At 54.1% G+C, this 22,292-nt stretch overlaps 10 protein-coding genes across 10 annotated transcripts; 4 read left to right on the top strand and 6 right to left on the bottom strand.

Moving 5' to 3' along the window:
- Nucleotides 1–245: 245 nt before the first annotated feature.
- On the top strand, nt 246–2,330 carry BU26DRAFT_507622 (uncharacterized protein; the record flags this gene model as incomplete). The annotated part of the gene is made up of 1 exon (XM_033827011.1): nt 246–2,330. One exon carries the CDS (start codon nt 246–248, stop codon nt 2,328–2,330), a length of 2,085 nt encoding a protein of 694 aa, XP_033680963.1.
- A 1,006-nt stretch (nt 2,331–3,336) lies between these two features.
- On the top strand, nt 3,337–4,444 carry BU26DRAFT_521481 (uncharacterized protein). Its single transcript, XM_033829542.1, has 3 exons — nt 3,337–3,559; nt 3,620–3,868; nt 3,917–4,444. The coding sequence occupies exons 1-3, from the start codon at nt 3,505–3,507 to the stop codon at nt 4,321–4,323; spliced, it is 711 nt and encodes a 236-aa protein (XP_033680962.1). The 5' UTR covers nt 3,337–3,504; the 3' UTR covers nt 4,324–4,444.
- BU26DRAFT_59025 (uncharacterized protein) lies at nt 4,432–6,618 on the bottom strand. Its single transcript, XM_033834759.1, has 2 exons — nt 6,529–6,618; nt 4,432–6,476 (listed from the first exon to the last, which is right to left on the bottom strand). Exon 2 carries the CDS (start codon nt 6,469–6,471, stop codon nt 4,540–4,542), a length of 1,932 nt encoding a protein of 643 aa, XP_033680961.1. The 5' UTR covers nt 6,472–6,476; nt 6,529–6,618; the 3' UTR covers nt 4,432–4,539.
- Nucleotides 6,619–7,107: 489 nt separating this feature from the next.
- BU26DRAFT_552957 (uncharacterized protein) lies at nt 7,108–9,160 on the bottom strand (the record flags this gene model as incomplete). The annotated part of the gene is made up of 1 exon (XM_033832182.1): nt 7,108–9,160. The coding sequence occupies one exon, from the start codon at nt 9,158–9,160 to the stop codon at nt 7,157–7,159; it is 2,004 nt and encodes a 667-aa protein (XP_033680960.1). The 3' UTR covers nt 7,108–7,156.
- A 433-nt stretch (nt 9,161–9,593) lies between these two features.
- On the bottom strand, nt 9,594–10,895 carry BU26DRAFT_461379 (Clavaminate synthase-like protein). Its single transcript, XM_033825062.1, has 2 exons — nt 9,950–10,895; nt 9,594–9,899 (listed from the first exon to the last, which is right to left on the bottom strand). The coding sequence occupies exons 1-2, from the start codon at nt 10,751–10,753 to the stop codon at nt 9,753–9,755; spliced, it is 951 nt and encodes a 316-aa protein (XP_033680959.1). The 5' UTR covers nt 10,754–10,895; the 3' UTR covers nt 9,594–9,752.
- Nucleotides 10,896–11,019: 124 nt separating this feature from the next.
- On the bottom strand, nt 11,020–12,082 carry BU26DRAFT_607247 (uncharacterized protein; the record flags this gene model as incomplete). The annotated part of the gene is made up of 3 exons (XM_033835739.1): nt 11,020–11,721; nt 11,770–11,827; nt 11,879–12,082. 3 exons carry the CDS (start codon nt 12,080–12,082, stop codon nt 11,138–11,140), a joined length of 846 nt encoding a protein of 281 aa, XP_033680958.1. The 3' UTR covers nt 11,020–11,137.
- A 629-nt stretch (nt 12,083–12,711) lies between these two features.
- BU26DRAFT_552955 (uncharacterized protein) lies at nt 12,712–15,166 on the top strand. The gene is made up of 2 exons (XM_033832181.1): nt 12,712–15,034; nt 15,082–15,166. Exons 1-2 carry the CDS (start codon nt 12,862–12,864, stop codon nt 15,108–15,110), a joined length of 2,202 nt encoding a protein of 733 aa, XP_033680957.1. The 5' UTR covers nt 12,712–12,861; the 3' UTR covers nt 15,111–15,166.
- A 492-nt stretch (nt 15,167–15,658) lies between these two features.
- On the bottom strand, nt 15,659–17,198 carry BU26DRAFT_577460 (uncharacterized protein; the record flags this gene model as incomplete). The annotated part of the gene is made up of 2 exons (XM_033834403.1): nt 15,742–17,198; nt 15,659–15,704 (listed from the first exon to the last, which is right to left on the bottom strand). Exons 1-2 carry the CDS (start codon nt 17,172–17,174, stop codon nt 15,659–15,661), a joined length of 1,479 nt encoding a protein of 492 aa, XP_033680956.1. The 5' UTR covers nt 17,175–17,198.
- Nucleotides 17,199–18,041: 843 nt separating this feature from the next.
- Nucleotides 18,042–20,425, top strand: BU26DRAFT_607245 (uncharacterized protein; the record flags this gene model as incomplete). The annotated part of the gene is made up of 8 exons (XM_033835738.1): nt 18,042–18,313; nt 18,362–18,920; nt 18,972–19,016; nt 19,060–19,129; nt 19,182–19,458; nt 19,510–19,653; nt 19,773–19,995; nt 20,050–20,425. The coding sequence occupies 8 exons, from the start codon at nt 18,042–18,044 to the stop codon at nt 20,404–20,406; spliced, it is 1,947 nt and encodes a 648-aa protein (XP_033680955.1). The 3' UTR covers nt 20,407–20,425.
- A 420-nt stretch (nt 20,426–20,845) lies between these two features.
- On the bottom strand, nt 20,846–22,240 carry BU26DRAFT_552953 (ankyrin; the record flags this gene model as incomplete). Its single annotated transcript, XM_033832180.1, has 1 exon — nt 20,846–22,240. The coding sequence occupies one exon, from the start codon at nt 22,238–22,240 to the stop codon at nt 20,846–20,848; it is 1,395 nt and encodes a 464-aa protein (XP_033680954.1).
- Between the last annotated feature and the right edge of the window lie 52 nt (nt 22,241–22,292).

The following is a 22,292-nucleotide window of genomic DNA, read 5'->3' as shown; positions in this document are numbered from 1 at the left end:
GCTACGTATATTCTGACTAGCCCCTGCGCAGAAGTGAGAGATTTCTGCAATTATCAGGTAAAGCTAATAGCGAGTTATCTGCCCGTTATCCTCAGATTTTACGGTAATTGCTTGCTTCCATATAAAGCTCGCGGCCCCCTCTACCCCCGGCTGACCTCTAACCTTCTTATACCCTACTATTTGCGACAACGTCTTTTGGTGACTGATTTGCGGATACCTAACGACCTCCTAGCGAGACTCCAGCAATGCGATCGCTTCTGAAGCCCTTCCGCGGACCATGGTCTTCCGACGGCTCCGTAGACGCTCGCCCCGCAAGAGGCTCACCCAGCAAACTCTCTGTCGGACCAAGCGATCCCAATTTCGCGCAGCAGGTGTTCAAGAGCGAAAGTCCGAAGTACGACTCGAGCGACATCTACGGCGCCTCCGAACCCACCGGCAGCCCCGCTGACGCCGACAGTGAGCCGAATTTTCAGACGCAAGAGCTTGGAATAGCGGTGTTGAGACGGAGTGCCAGTGATATTGAATATCAGATTGCGGAGACCGGGACGCAGGCGGTTGAGGGCGGGAATTCTCCTCACTTCACTGACGATGCATCCGACGATTTGACGAATTTCTTCATAGCGGCGAGCGACGAGGCCGGTATGGCACAGCAAGAGAACCGTGATGGAGTTTTACGGCAACCCACTCAAGCAGTGGAAGATGAAGACGACGTTCAAGTCAAGCGTGGTGCGAGGGTTAATGCTCCTCGGCGGATCAAGAGCGAGCCTCGAGATGAAGACTACCGCACCCCACATCAGCGCGGCCCTAATCACTCTGGACTGGAGCGTGCCTCCGATGGTCTTCCGGGTCGGTTGCAGGGGACTACGTCCACCCAGCACTCTACGCAAGGTGGGCCTGCCGGATACTACTATGGTCAGATGCCCGGCAATGAGCAAGCAGCCGCTTATGGTCAAACTGGCATGGCCATGTATGGACAGCCTCCGATGCCGGATGTCCCGTACCAAGGCACCTTCAATGGACCCCAGCAGAGCGCTATGTACGGGCAGGGCATTCCCCCTTACAGCCACGACCACTACTACGGACAGATGCCGGATCCACATCAGTATGGTTATTATCCACACGGCACCTATCAGGCGTACAGTCAGCCCCAGGCGTCTTTGTACAGGAGCGCTCGAGCAACAGGCAAGCGCAAGGCCGAAGATGAACCTGTCGCCCACTCCGACGGTGACGATGATGGATCTTCAGATGACGAGCCCTTGGTAACGCGCACGCAGCGACACCACTCAATCCTCAGCCACTCCAATGCATCAAATTCCGGCATGGGTCGCAGCTCCCCTACCGCCGCATCAGGATCTTTATATCAAGCCGACGCGCACGGTGGCGCCTCCACCAACCCTCGCGTTCCCACCAAGCTCAAGCTTACCGTTAAGAAACCTACACTCGCTCGTCCCCTCCCCCAACCTCAACCTAGTCAGTCATCCGAACAATTCTCCTCCTCCGCCGCCGACAACAATGGCATATCCTGGAAGCTTCCAACCTACGCCGTCGAGCCACACACAAGCGGTGACGGCTATCCCAGCGTGAAAGTCTCCCTCCCAGGCCTTGTCCGCGAAGAACTACTCTTGTCCGCCGACCACGCAGCCCAAGAGATACATCTCTTCAAGCACCTCTTCCTGCCCGGCCAACAAGCCCTCGCTACCCCAGATCCACAGCCCACCATCGCGGTGCTGAACTTCCACACCGTCTGCACACTGGTGCTAGACGCTTACGATGCCTATGAGATCGGGGATCTGGAAGCCCACTCGCGCCCTCAGCCGCCCTCCGCCCCTGAAGGAGCTGTCGGGATCCTCGATGCGCGCGAAGTTTCCGTAGACGACATCTTCTTTGCGGCCATCGACCGTTGGCGCGCGGGCATGGCCGGCGACCACGGCAAGAAGAACTACGCCTTGATCCGCGGCATCCAGGAATTCTGCGACATCGCGCTGGACGTTATATACTACGTTCATGAACATGGACTGCTGCGCGAGAAGGAGAAGCAGAAAATGGATGGACGGGTGCGCAAGGAGCGCAGCGATAAGGGCGTGCCGAGGAAACCAAGGGGCGGTGGTGCTTCGCAGCAGCCACAGGCGCAGACGCAGGTGGCGAAGAAGGCACCGGGACGGCCCCCGAAGGCGGAGAAGGCGGGCGCGAAGAAGAGTGCGGCTGCGGCTGGAGCTGGGAGGGGAAAGGTGAACACGCTGCAGGCGAGGAAGAAGGCGAAGAAAGAGCCTGCAAAGCGGGAGCGCTTGGGGGAAGTCAGCGTGACGAAGGCGCCGGCGAAGAGGAAGTGAGAAGCTTCCTTCCTCCTTCCTAGGCCTCCTCGGGATAAATGAGAAAAGGCTTGAAAGACCTCGACTGGGCTGCGATCGTCTTCTGGATGCTGCGGCATGGATGTAAGGGGGCTGACGTGCCTCGCTCGGTTTGAGCGCTTGCGCTTCCCTTGGAGAGCATGATTTAGGCGTCGGGGGTTTGCCCTGTGGCAAGGTCTTGGGATGAGATAGTTGGTGCTCTTCCTTGTCGGTCTTTTGATTGAGCACATGTGCATATCATAGTGAGATATCTTATGAATTCGTGGAAGCTAGATATTCATAGCGTTATCTTCAGGTTCCTGGCATATCATTTCTTGATGGTATCAGTGGGGACTCTGAATTTCTCTTAGCCTAGTCTAATCCATATATCTCTCTATTGAAGATCCTTTGGAACATCATATTCTTGCCCCCCTCCCCCTTAAACCCTCGAGGTCAAGACTCCATTCCATTGCTCAAGAAAAATTTGCGAACTATGATGCCAATGGAGCCATTTTACTTACTGCGATCACGAGCCTGGGGATATTCAGCGAAGGAGTGGAGGCCAGGAGGACCCACTTGCGCATGCATGTCGTCTTATTATGCTCTAATCCCACATTACTGCGTATCTCAGTCCCATTCTAAACGCTCTAAGCGCCATATCCATGAAGGTTCAACAACGAATAGGGACTTTGAACGTCTCTAGTCAGTCGCCAAGCTCACTCGCTCGCCCACACGCAAGGCTATGACTTAAGGCTTTCACTTATGATTCTTGTTGGGATCCGCCATACCGCGCCGTACATATGCATCCCGCATGCGAACTGCAATTCAGGGTCACGCGGCTGCGTGAGTGGCCTCCCAGATGTCCCAAACTTCCTGATCCGGCTCACCGGTGAAAAACCAGGCCTTTCATTGGTCCAGAAATAGGTTTAGGAGGGACTGAACTGCATATAGCGGTCAAACTGAAAAACAGTTCCTGGAGCAAATCGGATGGTTGACGGCTGCAAGAGATCGAGCGATCTATGCTCTACTCTACTTTGTGTTGTTGATACGCATAAGGCACCCTCCGGATAAGCCCAATGCTACGGCCAGAGCCATTTGAGACCCCATCTATCTCTCAACTTAGCTCATTGCTCCCATTCTAAGAGACTAGTAAACTGTCCAAACCGCGCCTGCAACCATGGAGAAGAGAGAAGCTGGTCATGCCGGTGGAGTGGAGCCGTTCATTGAACTCCGTATGTCCACGTCGAATCAATCGTTTCTGGACAAGCAATCTCTCTAACCACCCCGTGTAGCTATGAACCCCCAGTCTCAGGACCTCGTCCTCAAACACGGGTATATTTGCCGCCGACCTCTAGGAGGCTTGCCGTTCGCCTTCGATCTCCTCGCACATTCCGCGCAGCTCTTCGATGCGTACACCACGCAACAGGCTGAACAAATGCGGGAGACATGCAAGCCCGACTCAGGGCCAGTCTCTCGCTTCATGGTGGAAAGGTTCGAAGATATCGCTGACGCAAAGACGAAGAAGACGCACCCGCACATTGGTAAGCTTGCTGAGCGTACGCGCGATCGTGAAACTGACGGAGGGGAAGCGGTCCGCGAAGTGGACATCGGCGAGCCATACCGGCTCTGGTACCAGGCAAGCGCGCCTGGCAACAATTCTGGCCGGCCCGGTGATTCCTGGTACCAAGTAGATGGCCGAACTTACGAATGCTTCAAGCTGGACGGATACCGATGGACGAAGCAAATCCGAGGAAGCGCCGTGGACATTACTCTCGGCGAGCTAGTCGATTTTGTGCGGACGCTGGATTGGAAGGCGTATGATATAGGGCAGCATACTTGCCATGATGCCCGGGAGAAGATCATGGAGGCGCTTGGTGTCGCGAAGCCTCCTCAGCGTGCATTCACACGCTTTACGGAGTTCTTGCGGCCGGCTATTTCGTCCACGCAAGGGGCTTCGACGAGTACGAGTAAGTCCTCGTCGAGCAATCGGGTGTGAAGGTCCTGTGGAACCAAACGCCTATGCTCAGTACTATCATTGAGCGTCTAAGCCAACATGTTGCACCGCCATGAAAACACTTTTACTACTACTCAACATATGACGACTTTTCCATAACCCACGCGTATCCTACTTAGCCCCTGAAAAAGCTAGGCCAAGCGAGACCTATCCGAACCCCGATTACGAAAAATCAAAAGCCCCAAGCCCCCACAAGAGCTAATGAGGGTGGTGATGCTCATGGTGATGGTGATGCAAATGATGATGCAAATGCCCCGCCTGCAAGCTCGCCAGCAACGGCAACATGCCAGCCATCGCCGCATTAACCCCCTGCGTAGCTCCCTGAATGGTATCCATAACATCCAACAGCGCCTCCAACGAATGAGCCGGATATTGCACATCGTCTGCATCGTCGTCTGAATTGTCGTCCTCGTCGTGATCGCTTTCGATATCCATATCCGAGGCCATGTCCAAGAAGCCATCAAGCCCCAAAGGCCCAATGTCATCAGAGAACCCATCGTAGGCTTCGGAATCTGTAATCGTGTCCTCGTCCGATGAGTACTCGAGGTCCTCTTCCAGGATGCCTTCCTGCGAGACGATGAAGGAGACGCCTGAGTTGAGGAACTTGTGCTTGGGCACCCATAGATCGATGCTCTTCATGTAGACGAGCTTGTGCGCCTTGACTTCGATTTTGTGGAGTTTGGGGAGATCCTCGTGATACGTTCTGTGCAAAAGCTCGAGCGACGATGAGCAGAAGTCGGAGTGCTCTTCGTCTTCGAAAATGGTGAGGGCAAGGTGGAGGAGATTCTTTGGGAGCACTTGGCCAAGGCGGGCGAAGGGTATGTAGTCGGCATCATCCGGCGATGTTGCAAATAAATCCACGCTCTCATCATTGATGGCTGTGAAGGCCTCGATCGGCGCACCGAAGAACTCAAGTTTCTCGAAATCGTGGAAGGAGCCTAGAACGCCACGGTCATAGTCGGTGATGACGTGCAGGGTACGGTCGGAGATATCATCCAGGTCTACGACCTTAAGTGTCTTCTTGTGCTTCCGGAGTCCCTTGCCTATTTGCGCGTAGTTGATTTTCGGCAGCGGGACGGTGTAGATCCGGGAGTTGTAGACAAAAACGAAGTTCCTCAGCTCGCGACAAGCTGAAATGAGATGCGCTAACGTATGACTGTCTAAGAAACTATCCAAGACGGTGAGCTCAGTCACTGGAGACGTGTCTCGGAGTGATTCGAGCAGGTCGTGATGTGTTGGATCCCTCGCTCCGTTTATCCCTATCAGGATTAACTTTTGGAGTGAGGGCAAGCGGAAGATTGCTAATAGATCTTCAAGAACCATATCACCCATACGGATATGGAGGCTGTGGAGGTGCGAGTAAACAGGGGAGAGCCCGACCGGGGTCCCCTTAGCAGCGTTGCTCAGCAGATTAATGTAGCTTGTCGCCTGATAGCAGATTCGCGGGATGTGGCGATAGCTAGGGGTGTCGTCATTAACCACCAGCTGTCGCACATTAGGTGTGTGCAGGAGTGCCAGCATGAACAGCTGACTCAGTCGACCCTGGCAATACTGATCCTCGAGTACAGCCCTGTCCCGGATGCGCAGGTTCTTAAGACTCTCCCGGAGCTGGCGCCGGTCTGTAGACGACGGCATAAAGCTGTCCTTCCAGTTGCGGTCAAGCATCTCAAAATGCCACCACATGGTCTTGACCCTGCTTGCTAGATCCTTGTTCCCAATTATGGTGCGGAGGAATTTCGCCGGGTGCGTCCAGATGCGCGAGTCGAATTCTTCGTACAGGAAGTTATTGCCCAGCCTGTTAAGGCGGCGGCTGGTCAAGCAGATGTTGTAGAACTGTTGAATGCGTGCCTTGGACAGGATATACTGCGCATCTAGGTGCTCGAGGACACACAGGAGCAGTTCGTCGGGTAGGAGATCGAGGTAGGGGGGAGCGTTAGGAACGGGCGAGGCGTCGTGGACAGGCTCATGCTCCGGTTTCGCTGGCTTCCGCCTCGAACTCTTTCTTGAAGGTAAGGCATCACCGGTGCCAGCCTGCGGTGACGTTCCCATTGCCGCTCTTTTCGATCGTTGCGCGCCGCCCGCAGGAGCCCCGGTCGAGGCTTTGCGCTTGCGGCGAGTCTTGGGTGGCATCGCTACTGACGTCAGTGTCGGAAGGGGAACAGAAGGCAGAGAGATAGGGAAACTTACCCGCTATGAGCTGTGCCCTAGAGCTCAGTGTCAACGCGTAGTTAGGAGCTAAGAGGCACGGGTTAGTTGAGGTTTAGACGCGGGGTGCCGTGGGACTTCGAAGCTTGTCGGAACCGTGGCGCGTTTCATCGGTCTATCTCTTGGCATCCACACTGTCACGTGATTCTGAGATACTACACCATAGACTTTTCTTACGATTCTAAAGTGCTTTAATAAGCGGTTAATAGTGACGCTGGTCAATGGTGTTCGACCAACTATGTGCGGACCTGCGCTTCCCATCCCACGAGAATCTTGGAGCATGATCAAAGTATGGAAGTGGAAGAATGTTCCGTCCCGTTTTAACAGACATCGAAGACCTGTAGAAGAGCCAATAGGAAATCTCCTATGGTCATATATCCATCTCACTCGTGGTACGTAACCCAAGAAAGACAGGCTGGTCACCAATCACTCACTCATCAGCACAAGTGAACAGGCAAATATTAATTTTGATAGTACACAGAATTACATCCTCCACAGCCCCAACTCCTCGTCCACATAAACATCATCGCAAAATTCATCAAAGGAAAACCGTTTCCAAGTCTTACCACATCATGCACCGATCCGCCTCACCCCTCGTGCCTCACCCCGCTCACACACACTGCGTCCGCGCCAACACCTCACTGCACGACGAATCCTTGCACAGAGTGTCGCACTTCAAGCCCACCGCCACATAGACGCGCCCCAGGTTTGGGATCCTGAACTGCTTTGAGAAGTCCGCGGCGTTCCAGTCGTTCGCCCTGTAGCCGGCCCTGCACGCGCAGTAGTACTTGCTGCCGCCGGCGGTAGCGCAGCTGGTAGTAATGTCGCACTTGTTTAGTGATGGGTTGAATGGATTGCACGTATTTGGGCAGAGGCCCGCGAGCGTGCTGCCGGTCCAGGTATCACCCGAATCGACGTGGCCACCGGGAACGCTCTCGATAGTAGGGCCGGAGTCTTCAGAGCTCGTGGTAGTCGTGATCAGGGTAGTCGGTGGTGGTGTAGGCTCGGTGACTGCCTCTACAGCGGGGGACGTCTCCGCCTCGTCGATGTGGGGCCGGGGAACGTAGGTCTCAGTCGTTCTGGTTCGGGTTCTGGTCTTGGTGCTGGTCGGGGCGTCGGTGACTACGGTAGGCTTGGGCATCCCAGGCTTAGACATGTCAGGCTTTCCGGGCTTTTCTGGCTTCTCTGGCTTCTCTGGCTTCTCTGGCTTTTCTGGCTTTTCTGGCTTTTCGGGCTTGCCTTTACCCTTGTGCTTGTAGCATTTCTTGGGGCATTTAGGCTTCTTCTTGTCGTCCTTCTTGTCACCCTTCTTCTTGTAGTCCTTGTCATCCTTCTTGTCATCCTTCTTTCCAGGCTTCTTCTTCATATCCTTCAGCCAGTCGGGAAGGTCATCGTCATCATCGTCGCCATAGTCATTGCCTTTGTCATATGGCGAGTCGTGGCCGAAAGGATCATCGCCAGGTCCTCGAGACATTCCCATGCCCACACCCTGGGCATTGCCGGAGAAAGAGGGAGAATCGCCACCATTCTGAGATTCTGGCCAGTCGAAGCCTGCCATCCCGCCTGAAGATGGTGGAGCAGCGGCGCGGTTTACACCTGCGGCATTGTCGAGAGCGATGTCAACGTTCCTACGGGTGCGGAGACGGCGCCTCGAGCCCCAAGGCTTCGTGGGTTTCTTAGGAGGCTGCTTGTGGCCAGGGTATGGTTTCTCATCTTCTGAATCTGAGAGGCAATACTTCGGGCATTCGTCATCTGAGCTGTCTGAATCGTGACCCTTGGGCTTCTTGTCGTCTTTCCCGCCTTTCTTCTTCTTGCCGAAGTGGTCGTCGTCGTCTTCGTCGTCATCCTGACCGTCATACCAGCCGTTATCTCCGCCGCCCCACCCTGGCGATGCCCCAGGTCCCATGCCTGAGCCGCCACCCCCGCCGCCCATCATGCCAAAGGGGGACATTCCAGATGCGCCACTCCCGGGAGTACCCGCGCCAAGTGCGCTAGGAACGTCGGCAGCGAGGGGACTGAAGGCACTGCCTCCCGAAGAAGATCCAGACGCATCTGGGGCAACAAGGGGTGCAGCGGCCGCCCCAGGTCCAGGCGGGACAATAGCCGCGTTTGAGCTTGGCAAGACTGAGCTGGAGAGCGACTCCGAGGCCTCAAGCGGGGCCACACCGCTACCACCGCTACCTCCGCCCGGGGACGTCGTAGGGATAGCACCCGCAATGATACCACTGCCGGGAGTGGTGTCTGCGGGAGTGGGCGATGAGCGAAGGCCCCCAAAATTAATGGCGCCACCGAAACGGGCGGTGCTGGTGGATGACAGCGTTGAAAGGACGACATCATTGGTGCCGACTGGTAGCGAGGTAGATGTTGGATCAGATCCAAATGGCACTGCGCCGCCTAGGGGAGAAGACGGACTTGGGCCCGTCGGAAAGTCAAAACCAGGAAGATCTGCCCCAGTTGGGGAAGTCGTGGGAAACGCATCGATCGCAGCTCCTAGGTTCGAGGAAGATGAGACATCGCTGATTGGCGAAGGGGAGACGGTGGCAGCTACACTCGTGGAAACAGTCTGAGCGTTCAGGGTCCGCGCGAGCAGAGCCCCAAACACGATGGCCTTCATGGTGGCCAGAGGATAAGGCAGAGACGAATGAGAGACAGTGTACAACGCCGCCAATGCAAAGCGTGTTGGAAGGAGTGACAGAAAGGGAATTTGACCAAGACATGGCTTAAGCCACCCGTGTTTCCTAGTTATAGGTCGGGTTGTTGAATTCTTCGTGCCTGAGATCAAAACAACCTGGCTGGTTCTAGCGTGACGGGACAGGAGGACATGGTGAGGCTCTAGCTACATTCGGAATGTCAACGCAGATGATCCGAACAGCATCTGAAGCAGATTGGATGAAATGGCGATGTCAACTCTTCGCGATGCTTTGGAATGCGTGGTAGATTGCGTGTCGCGCGTTCATTCTCCTTGTTGGATTGTGGAATGCGGAGGCTAAAACAACTGTCAATGCAGCATTAGCGAGTAATCACAACACTTTTGTCTCATGAGGGGCGTATCAGAAGATTTGTACGAACACCTTGCAGCGACTCTAACCAGTGCTTTACATTCCTGTTAATGTGCTTCCGTGGCCCTTGAGAAATGCGTTGCTCTGGCGCCCTTGATAACCCCGCGGAACCTCTTGCGTTCTTTCTGCTGCCTCCGCAACGACTTCTTATGGCATCCCAGCGCGAAAGTCAGTCCTTTCGTTTAAGCCCCAAGCAGTGGAAGAAGCATCATGCACAGTGGCTCTGCGCATGTCACGGACATATTTCCCCTCGAAGGAACCGCGGCAAACTTTGTGCATGACGCAAGTATTGTCCTGTTGACGTTATCAATGCCTCTTTCTATCGCCTGGATATTACCACCTACCCATATGATGATATCGCCGTTGTTCTCCCAGTCTACTTCAACTGTATACTTGTCCTGAGTCGCGTGCTTCAGCAAGTCCCTAATGATTTGCTGTCCCTCTTCCTTTCCCAAACTCTCAATGTGATGGGCATGATGGGCAATGTATAGATTCATCCTGCCGCTAGGTTCGTGCAGCTGCGCGAGCTTGTGGCGGCCCATGAAGTGTTGTTCGGGAATCATCCCCTTCAGAAATTCGCAGTCAGGGGCCGCGAGGCGCCGGCTATGCCACAAGGAATGATTGACCACGTAATCTTGGATCCGCTCCTTAGTGTCGCCGTCCAGATCCGCGTAGGCCGTGCGAGTATCGGCAAATGCGGTAGCCCCTCCCGTGCCCTTGGGAGGCAGTTGGTGAGCTCTAAGTACGGAATAGCCTGCGCGACGGGGGTTGAAGGCAGAGTCCACATGGAAGAGGCCGTTGCCCAGCCCGAGCTGGTATCGTAGACTATCGGTCGAGACAAGATTGCCGTCATCATCAAGATTGCTCACGTCGAAGAGCTCGGTGTATGGCGCAAGCCTATGTTTTCGTCCGGCTTTGATGTATGGAGTCGAGTCATCTAGCTCGCCAAGCTGAGACGCGAAGGCGACGTGTCGCGCGTCGTCGAGCTGTGCCTTCCTGAAGACAAGGACACCATACTTGGCCAGCCCTTGGACGATTTCGGTGACGACCTCAGGTGGTACAGGCTTCGAGAAGTCGACACCATAGCATTCAGCAGCAATAATAGGGTGCAGTGGCTTAAAACCCACTTGAGACTTGATGGAAGCCATTGTGAAGCTGGTACCGGTGGGGATAACAGCAAACGCGCCGGATGTGGACCTGCACCAGACAACCTCCAGGGCGGGCAAGTATTTGAAGCTTTCTGCGGCCCATCACGCGTACCAGCGCAGCTAAGAGGCTGCTGAGGAAGAGGGGAAATGCGGAGAGATAAGAGTTGTGGTGGCAGATTGGCCGAGGTGGTAAAACCGTGCTAGCACTATCTCCGCGCTAAACCCGAGCCGCGATGAGATGAGCTCTCCTCAACCTTCCCCTGTCCCTCGTCACTACTATTACAGTTGCGGCACCTCGAGCGCCATATGTCGAATTCCGAATGTAACAAACGCCTAACGCCAATGTACGCCGCCAGTGCAAAACTGTGGATGCCTAAGACGCCGCTAAAGGAACCCCACTCCCGCTATAAAGAGCAGCACTGACATTATCCACGAACACTCGCCCTCTCGTCTTGTCGCACCATTCCCAGTATATAAGGGTCCAGTATACACGCCTGTGCAAATAGCAGTTGCATTCCAACCCCTTGCTGTTCCATTGTTGCCCGGGTAGCAGTACGAGTAGGTATAGTACGGAGTGGTGGTGGGATAGGGGTAGAATTCAGGCGCCGTTGGCGTTTCTACGACCGTATCGTCTTTCACCGCTGTGGAGAAATCCATGTTCGTGCCAGTTTCCGTTGGGCCTTCCGTCGGACCCGCGACATCTGGACCGGAAGACGGCTCAAGCTGGGTCAAAGTCGCCTCCGCGGCAGACGAGTAGGTCGTCAGTGTAAGGTCGGAGAGGGTCCGTGTCGTGGTATGTAGACTTGAAGACGTTGAGCTGGTCGATTTCTGCTGAGCTACTGCGCTACTTGTGAAAGTCTGGCATGACCCGTCGACAGCGTCTAGGACTGGCTGGAGGTATGAATCGGCGCAGGAAGTGTTGGTACAGGATTGGGAGAATGGCTGGAACACATCACAGCTACAAGCGCCTGACGAGAGTAAGCATTTATCTTTATTTCCATTGCGGATCCACTGACAAGTGAAGTCTAGGATCCCACAGTCGCATGTCGCGAAGGCAGTTGCGATGCAGGCTTGCTGATTCCTGTCAGTCCAGGACTCTTGTCAAGATTAGGCACTTTGACTCACTGCGCACACCGGTAACCTTCCGATCGATTCTTCTGGTCTCTGAGCTATTGTTTGCTCGAGAGTGAACGATAATAAGGCTAGAACAGTGTAGAACGATGAGCGTCTCATACTGCTGGGAGTCTTGAAGATCTTCATCCATCTCCTGTCTAAAGGGATTAAAAGCCTCAATCTCGCCATCATGGAGACCGACACTTTTGCCGCCATGCTGAGCCTCGGCGGTTGCACTGTGGCTATGCTCAAGCCCTCTCAGCCCGCGAATTCCCGCCCTCCTCCTGATATGTTACCACAATTTCATGATGGTGGTGTGCGAATATAGCCCACATAGGTTGAGGTCCCCCGTATCTTGGCGGAGGTTGATAGGCTGACAAACTGCAAGCCACAGCCGGACTAGGTGATCGTTGACGAGAAACACCGCGCCAAGTAAAAGGGTGCTTTTGAGAGAAGAACTTCAGCCTTGTCGATTACGCTTCAGACTGCTCGTTTTCGATACGTATCTTGGTATATCTACTCTTCAACAGGAGTCGAATAGCATCCCTGACTTGGATCTCTACAGATTCTCCCGAAAACAATCGAACTGCGACCGAGCAAATCGTCTTCTAATACCGACCGCTTGGTTCAGATAGCGCTTATCAATCTAGGGAGAGCGGTTCTCGTTCCGCTCCCGGAACGAAAGCTTAACACTGTAAGTTTCCACGCGTTCCAGCCTTAGAACCCGCACCTCAGCCCACCGACCCATGTCCTCAGCCCCTCTTGGCAAATAGGCAATTCTACGTCCACTTGCAGCCCTTGGCTCGCTCTAGTCGCCACCCTTTAGCGAAGCATGAGGGCGGCGCTAAAGGCCGGCGTTTTGGGGTCCAAAGTTGGAACGCCGCAAGCCGAGATGCACGTACAGCCGGCCAGGAGCGACTCTACAGGACTAGGGGTTTGTCCAGCTCGACTTGATATTATTTTCTTGTTAGCTTTCCCACACCGATACACCAACGATGAGGCCACTTCGTTCATCGTTCGTCAAAGCCGTCACTCTCTCATTACTTATACTCCCCATCCCTCAAGTGTCTGCTCAGTGCGGTTCCTTGGTAACCTATCGCCAACATGCCGACCTGCTCCAAACCGCACCACAATGCCTCCGCGACGGGTGTATCGAAGGGCAGAACTCCAGCACTATTTCATCACCATGTCCGTCTTCCTCACCATGCTACGTCTATTGGAACATGTTCGTCGAGCAATTCGACCAGAAGAATGCATGGTGCGCGTCTTGCTCATCGGACCTCGCATGTCGAATTTCAGGCTGGCCAGTTATGAATGTCACTGCGGTTTGCGACACGACGCCCAACCAGCTGCTCTTCGGTGGGAAAGGCTGCTGCGTGAGTGGAGATGAGCCTTTTGAACTCGCAGAATGGACCGGAAAGCTTTGCAATGGATCTGAGTGGAGGGAGCCCTTCGACATCTGTGGTGGCATGGCGTGCCTTGACTGGCGGGAGTGGATTATGCCATGGAATTGGACCGTACGGAACGAGTCACTTCCTCCAGAACAACATCAAACTTGCACATCGCCGTCCAAGTACCTTGCCATATACGGGGGAGAACATTTCTTCTGGTTGTTCTTCGCTCTAACCTTCGGCGGGGTACGGCTGCGCATCGCCCAGCATGAAGAAAAACACGATAGGGACGTCTTGCGATACTTCTTCCTGTCTATCTGGACGGGGCTCACGAAAAAGTTCAGGCAGAAGGACATGTCGGAGAAAGAGGTTAGGGTAACGGAAGGCGAGCAATATCGACCTCCATTCACGGAGAAGCTGCGCTGGGGATTCCCAGTCTGCGCGGGAATCTTCCTCGCCGGTGCACAGCTTGGCTTCAATCTTTTCGCGGCACACCTGGTCAAGGAACAGCCCGGCTACCATGACGTCCCGCTCGGAATGCTCGCCCTACTCTTCTGCTGCCGGCCGAGGCTCACTTGGCTCTCATGCCTTCTAGCGCAGATACCGGACACATGGCTCATCAAAATCTTCGGATTTGTAGAGAACGGAGACGGAGTATGGGCAGCCAGAATGATTCTATCATCCGTCGCCGTTACCTCTGCGGTCACGGAAGCTATCATGCAGCTCTTGGGCGGTTACTTTCTCGGACGGGCCGCCCAGGTCGGGAGGGAGCGAGGCTTCTACTACGTTCACCACTTACGACCGAAGTTTAGGGGGAGAGATGCACGGCACATGTACCTTGGGGGTCTCTTCTGGGTCATGCTCTGCATACCGATGGTAATTGCATTGTTCATCCTGGCCTTTTTCTTCGGCCAAGTCTTCAACGGCGTGTTGAGCTTTCGGAGAGGACTCTACGACTTCTTCCATACCAAGACTCCCAACATGCCTGAGCTGGCTCAAGGCAAGGTGGAATGGCTGCTGGACTACATCAATCCGGATCCCTTGCCGCCTAAGGATGATCCGCCCCCAACTCCGAACCCTTTCGATGACCAGCCCGTGCAGCTTGATTCCGACCAGCCTATTCTCGTGGACCGGCAATCCTTCTATGATCAGCCGCTGCCCTACGGAGGGCCAGGGACCGGCGACCTCTTCAGCGACCAGCCTATGCCAGTAAGACACGGCAGTTCAAGACGTAGCCGGTACTCCAGGCTGTCACAATCCGAGTTCGAAGACCAGATCATGCCAGTCCCGCGGGCCGCGTCTGGAAGCTACCGCTACCCGTCCGGTGGTTATGCGCATGCTGCAACCGGAGTCCAACGACGGACACCCAGTGGAAACCAGTACAATACCCTCCCTCAGCATGACGCCCCGGACGAGGAAGGAGACCAGATCTTGCCACATCCCCCATCCCAGCAGCACCCTCGTCGCCAGCCTGAAATGCGCGAAATAAGTCGGGGTGAAAGTCACCATTCTCTCCTTGCGCCTGAGCTCCAAGTCGACCCACCCTCATCAAGCGCTGGCAGCTCGTCTCGCAAGCGGTCTGATTACGACGGCAAGCCGACCTGGGGTCTCGCCGAGTGGGAGTCCACGGTTATCTGGACTGGCGCTATGCTAGGATTTTTCGCGTATGCTAGTCAATGGTTGTTCTGGGATGGGTTCGTGAAGGCTGCTGGTGATCGCTTCTGCCCGCCCGGTCTTGGTAAGGTTGCTGGCGTATGGGTGACTGGTGCCTTTTTGTGTAAGTGTCGAATGCTCAGATGAACCACTCGTGCTGATTCTTCGTAGATGTCGGAGCGCCTTTCTTAGGCTATTGAGGGTCTCGACATGGATGGAGATGGTTGCTTCTGGGTGGTACAAACTAGCATGCTCGTTCATCGTTCTCTTTGATAGTGAATCCTTCCAATAGACAAAATACAGTAGCATCAAATGCTAGACCATTCATGAACTCCCCCCTACCAACGTCGAGAATTAGGATGCGTCGGATTCTCACCAACCACCACCTTAGCTTTGCAAAGCACATAACGATCCCCATACTCCTCACCATACTGATTTCCTTCCCTGTACAGTGCAGGATGTACAATGAGCTCAACGCACGGATCCGCAAAACGCATTGATCCAGTCTTCGCCTGCTCGGGCCCAGCCAGCATCTCCATCTCGTGTTCCTTCCACTTAAATCCCCACAAGGGATTCCCCTCCAGACCCGCAGCACTCCACTGCTCGCAGAATATCCACGCGCGCTGCTGATGCATCTCCGCATCCAGACACATTGCGTTGGTGACGATCGTCCACAGCTGGACTTTTATGTCCTGGTCCGCTTTCGCGCGCTGCGCCTCTTTGCCGACAATGAAGGGGGATATTGTGTCTATGATGTTGTCGACGAGGTCCATAGTATCATGCTCCAGGATCCTCTGCTGAGAGTTTTGTTTACCGATCAGCATGATAGACGTCGTCGCGCGCCATTTGTGGAAGATTCTCGCCTCGGCTTCCACGCGTTTGGCATCGGGATCGTCTCGGGGTGAGTCTTTCTTGCGGACAGGGCGCAGTTCCGCCTTGAGACTGGCGAGGGTTTGGCGCATGTCGCCGGCCCAGTACAGGCCTTCTGAGCATCGGTTCGCATGGTCAAAGACCTTGTTATTGAGTATCCACCAGATGAATGCTTGGATAATGAGCGGTCGATGCGTCTCAGAGCCAATGTATTGCGCGTGTTCTCGAGTGAGAAACATCAGCCTCTTGGATGGCTGTATGTCCAGCTTGTCCACACGTGAGCCTTTCGCGCGTGTTAGCACCGAGCCGGTGGACCGTGATAAGCGGCCGACGAAATATTGATTGGTGAGATTTTGGATCTTGGAGTGTAGATCGTTCCACTGCTCGATAAAGTATTTGTCGTCTAAGTTGCTCTTGAGATCGGAGCGGAGCTGGCGGAGTTCCTTGCTGACGGCGTTGAAGGTCTCTTTACCCCTCCTGAGGTCTTGTTGGAGTTCGAGGTTCTGATCGTGTAGCTGCGTGGCGTTTCCCACTGCGCGATCGTGTGCGCTGCGGAGTCCTTCTACCTCGGCTTGCAGTCTTTGGATGCGCAGGTCTCTATCACCGAGGGCTCGCTGATGGTTCTCTTGCATGGACTTTGCTGCTGCCGCTTGTGGCTCAATCTCTGCAAGTCTTCTCTTGGCGGAGGACAATTCATTGTCCAACCTTCTCCTCTCCTTCTCCTGGTTCTCTTTCTGTGTCTTCATTTGCTCATACCACACAGAGAATGTGTCTGCCCGCCTTTTTTCATCGTCTCGTTCACTCTCGAGACTCTTCTGATATGCGTGAGCTTTTTCAAGCTGCTCCTCCAATGAATGCGTGTTCATCTCTTGCGTGGCGACTGAGTAGACTGGTTGGGATGCTGCGACTGGGCGTAGAGGCTGAGCACCAGCTGGCAGTTGCGACGGCGCCGCCATTCCCATATCCACCATAGAAGAAAGCTTAGATGCATTCTGGGCTGCGCTGGCCGGTTGTCGTACCGTCGCTCCCGCACCCGGCTTTGGGACATCATGAGGCGGCGGGGTAGGTGGTCTGGGATCTGAATATATCCCATTCACCTTCTCTTGGCTTAGTCCCCTCTCTAAAACCCGCCCTTCTTGGCGGGCTTTCTCGAGCTCAATCTCGGAAGGCAGTGGGTGTTGGTCTGTAGGCTGTCTGGTCATAGAGAAAGAAGGTCGGCGTGCAGACCCATTTGCTTTGGGTGATACTGGCTGCCTTTGTAGCTCATGTGGTCCCGCTGGTTGCATTTCTTTCCGGCCATGGGATGAAGTGATTTTCATATTCTTGATCGTCCTGAAAAGGCCCTGACCTTTATCCTTCTTCTGAAGCTTGCTATCCTGAGAAGCATCGCCCATGGTAATTTTGCGGCTTGGACGGATTATCCAAATGGTGAAGGACGACTGGAGGCTTCCTCTTTCTGGGCGCACCGGCGATTGAAGCGCAGTTGCGACCTGAGCTCAAAGGATCGTCCGATTCCGGTTTATCTCTGGTTGGCCAATATTTGCCGCAGAAGAAGGCAATGTACAGCGAAAGGACTAGCCTATCGACGGCTTGCTCTGCCGTCTCCGCGACACTCAGATAATGGCTGAAAAGAAAAATGTTCCACCACCGCGTCAGCTGCCGCCACTATAAAACACTTGAGTGATTAGATTTGACGAACGTACGTGATACGCTTGTTACTTTCTTGGACCGCGGGTTCCAGGCGGCAGCTCGCGCAGATAGACCGTCTAAGCCCTTCCCGTGCCCGAGATGATTGGCCGATAATACCACATGACCCAGAAAGGCTGCGTAGGAATCATGCAGGGTTTTGCTGCTGAGTGCGCACATCAGGCCATCTTGACCAGGCTGAGGTGAATGTGTTAGAGCCTCGCGCAATATTCTTGGCGTATGGCTGCTGAGAACGCCACACCTATCCAAGAATGGAGATAATAGAGAGCATTAGCTGAAGGTAACACCACTCCGGGCTGAGAGTGCTTATCGACCAGTTCTCGTCCTGCAAGCCTGTCTCCACCGCCCCAAATTTGCATTCGACTCGCGTGGTCCAGATGCGAGTTTGGCGCTCATGATCTTGGCGGACGGGTGCGCAAGGCCCGATAGTTGAAGCGCACTCAGCCTTGTGGGGTAGAATCGGCAGATCTGTCTTTTCAAGTAAGCAATTGGCAGTCATTGATGTTCTCCTCTAAACCTACTCTTACGCCGACCATGAATCGCCAGATCTAAGCATGGATGGAGATCTTCAGGACCAACCTCTGGAGTACAGAGTGCCTACTCCGCCTCCACTACCATTGAAACCTCCTCCACCACCTCCTCCTCCGACATTAGAGCTCACGCTCAGACGGCCCTCACCATACTCGTTTGGACCATCATCTCTCTCGAGCCACTCCCGACTTTCGTCGCTCACCTCGCCCCGTTCTTTGACTTCATCACAGACGTCCTACAGCAATCCTCGTAGTGATTCTCTTCATATCAACGTCGGCATAGACTTCGGGACAACGTAAGCGTTTTCTACAAACTCCTGCGCCGTGTTCTAAACCATACCCAGCTACTCCGGGGTCTGTTGGGCCATCTTGGGCACACACGAGCCCAGTGTCAACGTCGTTACACAATGGCCAGGCGAAACCAGCGTAAAGGTACCGAGCGAAATTGCGTACAAGGATGGCGTTGTACACTGGGGGTTCACAATTCCACCTGACGTCGAGAGGTTACAGTGGTTCAAGTTGCTGCTTCTGAAAGAAAACGAGCGGTTTGCAAAGGTTCAGGGATCGAAGCAACTAAAAGCAGCTAGACAGCTGCTCGAAAAGCTTAGTAAATCGGCCGTCGATGTCGTGGCCGACTACCTAGGGCGGCTATGGGAGTGTGCGTTAGTCGACATCAGAAAGCAAGAGGGTAGTAGCATGGATGGGATGCCATTCCGAATCGTCTTAACAGTTCCAGCAAATTGGCCTCTCGAAGCTCGAGACGAGATGAGGAAGGCTGCTCAGAAGGCTGGGTTATTGGACCGTCGAATGGGAGCCCTAGAGACCAAATTGGAATTTGTCGGGGAGCCAGAGGCTGCGGCGCTTGCAGCGTTCTTCGACGGGAATATTCGACGTAACATTAGAGTCCGTAGTTCCCCATACAATGTGTCGCTGACAGCCGCTTACCATTGCTAGGTCGGCGATATCGTTGTCATTTGCGATGCAGGCGGAGGAACAGTCGTAAGTAGACCAGAGCAAATGCTGTCCGATCTAACAAGCACAGGACATTGTTACATACGAAGTCGAGACGGTTGAACCTTGTGTAAACCTTGGAGAGTGTATTAGTGGCGACAGTAAGCCACCGATCTTGATGTGAGCGATCGAGGAATTAACTAGCAATCATAGTGGATCTTTGCGGCTCCATCTTTCTCGACGAGGCCTTCCAAGAATACCTATCCGTGAGGATGGGCAAAGACAAATTACGAAAATTACCTCAGAGGACGTACCGCGAACTCATAAGGACTTGGGAGAACAATGTCAAACGTCAGTACCATAAAGATACCCCGGAAGTAACCATCAACCTGCCTCACGAAGTCGCGAAAGCAATTAAGTCGCTCAGGAATATGGTCAAAAGGAAGAATGGGAACAAGCAACTTACGGGAGATTTGATGCGCCTGAGCTCGTAAGTTTCCCTTCTAGCCGGTCCTTCGACTACTAACAGAGCTCCTTAAAGTGAGGACATCCGCGGCATCTTCGATCCCGTTATGACGAGCATCCTTACTTTGATAATCAAGCAACGGAATGCCACGATGGAGAAGAGGAAGAGGAAACCGAAGGCCATCCTCTTGGTTGGAGGCCTTGGGGGGAACAAGTACCTGTACCAACACCTCCAGGCAGAGTTCTCCGCGGGAGACATAGATCTCGTGCAGCCTCAAGGCGATAAAGCGCAAGTTTTGCTCCACTCCTTGAATTCTTTCGTGCTCACAAAAGAATTAGGTGGGCATCGATTTGTCGTGGCGCCGCTATCAAGGCGATGACCCTTGACGAACCCTACGATCAGCCTCTCCCTGTCGTAACATCGTACATCTCCAAGGCGCACTACGGAATCGTGTGCAAAGTGCCTTTCGACAAGGAGAAGCATTCAGAAGAAGACCGCAAGTTCGATTCAGCTACAAATATGGATCTGGCATGGAATCAGATGCGGTGGTACGTGAAGAAGGTAAGAGCGGAATGTACCACGGTGTATCTGGATACAGATGTTAATCTCAAGTAGGGAGAGGACGTGTCGAAAGGGAAGCCAGTTACCATGTCGTGGGAGAAGTTCCATCCCGAGTCCCGTCCATGCACGAGCTTCACCATCAAAATGTATGAATGCGAAGCGGAGGATGCACCTACTCGATTGACAGCCGAAGTGCGCCAATGCGAGACGATAATAATCCCCTTCAGCTGGAGCAACCTGCTTGTGCAGGATGGTGCCGACGGTAAACGATTTCGCAGGGTACAGTTCGATCTAAAGATGAGCATGCTGGGCATGGGCAAGCTCGACTTCGCGACGTACGTGGACGGTAACATGGTAGCTCGGAAGAACGTGAGCGTTAAGCTCGGGGATAGCCATGGAGAAAGATGCTGAGGGCTGAAGGATGTTGAAGCAAGAGATTGGCGAGGCGAGCCCGCGGGCAATCAATGAACTAGGCTTCTTTAGAACTAGCGTCTCTGAATTCGTCTGACCCACCTGGGCGAACCGTCCCGCCGCACTCTCCCCCTTCTCCCCCTTCTTTTGCAGACTGCTATCTCCTTCGTCTTTCAATTAAGCACATCAAGCTAAAGGAAGCGACATGCCGCTCGCTCCGGCGATACCGACTGCCGCAAATGTTTGGAATGCACCCTTCAAAGCCTGCCTCAAATCTTGAGCGCCCTCTCCTTCTAGGAAGAGGTTGGTCGGTCCTTCTTTCTAGGTACCGTGTACTTGTTCATTGCGTCAAAGGTCACGAGTTACCCGATCTACAAACTTTCCTTGCGAGAGACTCCTTCTAATACCCGGACATGCCCGCTAGCTTCCACCTTCAAAGTCATCCCCGATGGTACCACATCGGAGAGGTCCTGCTCCACAAAGACTCCCGCTCTTCATTCCTCTTCTGGGATATCCCCTGGAGATTGAATTCGAAACCATGGTACTTCCAGGTGAAGAAATTGAGGTGTGCCGCAAATGAACGACAAGAGGGGCACACAACATGACTTACCCAGATCTTGATCCCCCTGGGCCGCCAACGTGCCACACTGGGGGAAGTCAGAGCAGATATCTTCGCCAAGCTGATGCCTCGCTGGCTCAAATACCACGCCATGAGTTGCGGCTCAACATGGCAAGCTAGACGCCTCTCGTCGCCCCCAAATTTGAAGCCAATATCCTCGGCAATTTCTATCGCCTTTGCAGTCCACCAGCATCCCGATAACACGCTATGTTCTTTTCCGTCATGTCGATATCCGCTCATCGCCCAAGTCTGGACCCCTTTCATTTCGAGAAATCCCAGGCACTTCTGACTCTGCCAGCTAGGAAGTGTGAATTCACGGACTACAAGTTTTGCCGACCCGAGATCAGATGACGACATCCAGATCCCGCTGATGAAGTGAGCGCACTTCATCTCGGATATCTCCTGCTTCTCTTCTAGGATTGCTTGGGGAGGTCGCTGATTAGGGTCGCTCTGTGCCGTCGATTTTGACTTTACCACCAGACTCGTAACCGTTGCTCCGTCTTTCGCCGTGGAACGCTCGAAAACGTACATCCGTTGATGCTCGCATTCCTCACTGGTCTCTGCACTTTCGCTAGAAGTGGCGCCGTCTTCGTCGCGCCGGAGTGCCCGAGCAATCTCGGTGCGAAGCATCCCCTCGATCAGCTGGCTCATGGGTGTGTTGCGACGTGGAGATATATCCGTCTTCATCCAAAGCGGACTGGCATAATCAATGGCTCGGCGGCCTTCATGATCTTCAATCATCTTGTCGGCGCCCGCTTCTAGAAGTATCAGAACGTTCTCGAGCCTGGCTTCACGCGCAGCTATCATCAGCGGCGTCCTTCCAAGGCTGTCGGTGACGTTGATACCGCGCGAAATTTCCGCGGCTTTTTCAATAAGAAGCTCCAAAATGTCGCGATGCTGTGTTGCTGCTGCATGGAACAAGGCCGTCTTTCCTTTCTCATCTTTGGGCCTCAACAAGTGGATCCGGTTCGGCAGTCCCTCCAGTTGTTTTCGCACCGCTTCGTGGTCACCAGCACGGCAAAGTCGTAAGAACTCTGTGAAGCGATGCTGTCGTGAATCCTCATACGGGGGCTTCCCAGTAGATTGAGAGTCTTCCACTTTCGGGGACGCTTCAATGGTCAGGCTTTCCACTTCTTTCGCTAATTCGTCCATCGCATGCGGCTTGGTGGCATCGCTTTCTCCTGGCGTCGCTGGCGAGTTCGAACTTTCCGTCATCTTTCCAAATGTGGACGGATGTGAGTAGCTGTGAGATGAGGGCACGATCGCG

The sequence above is a fragment of the Trematosphaeria pertusa genome, assembly GCF_010094035.1.
Source record: "Trematosphaeria pertusa strain CBS 122368 unplaced genomic scaffold BU26scaffold_11, whole genome shotgun sequence".
Lineage (NCBI taxonomy): Eukaryota > Fungi > Ascomycota > Dothideomycetes > Pleosporales > Trematosphaeriaceae > Trematosphaeria > Trematosphaeria pertusa.
Note: the sequence above shows the minus strand (reverse complement) of the source record. Positions and strands in the feature narration are given on the sequence as shown.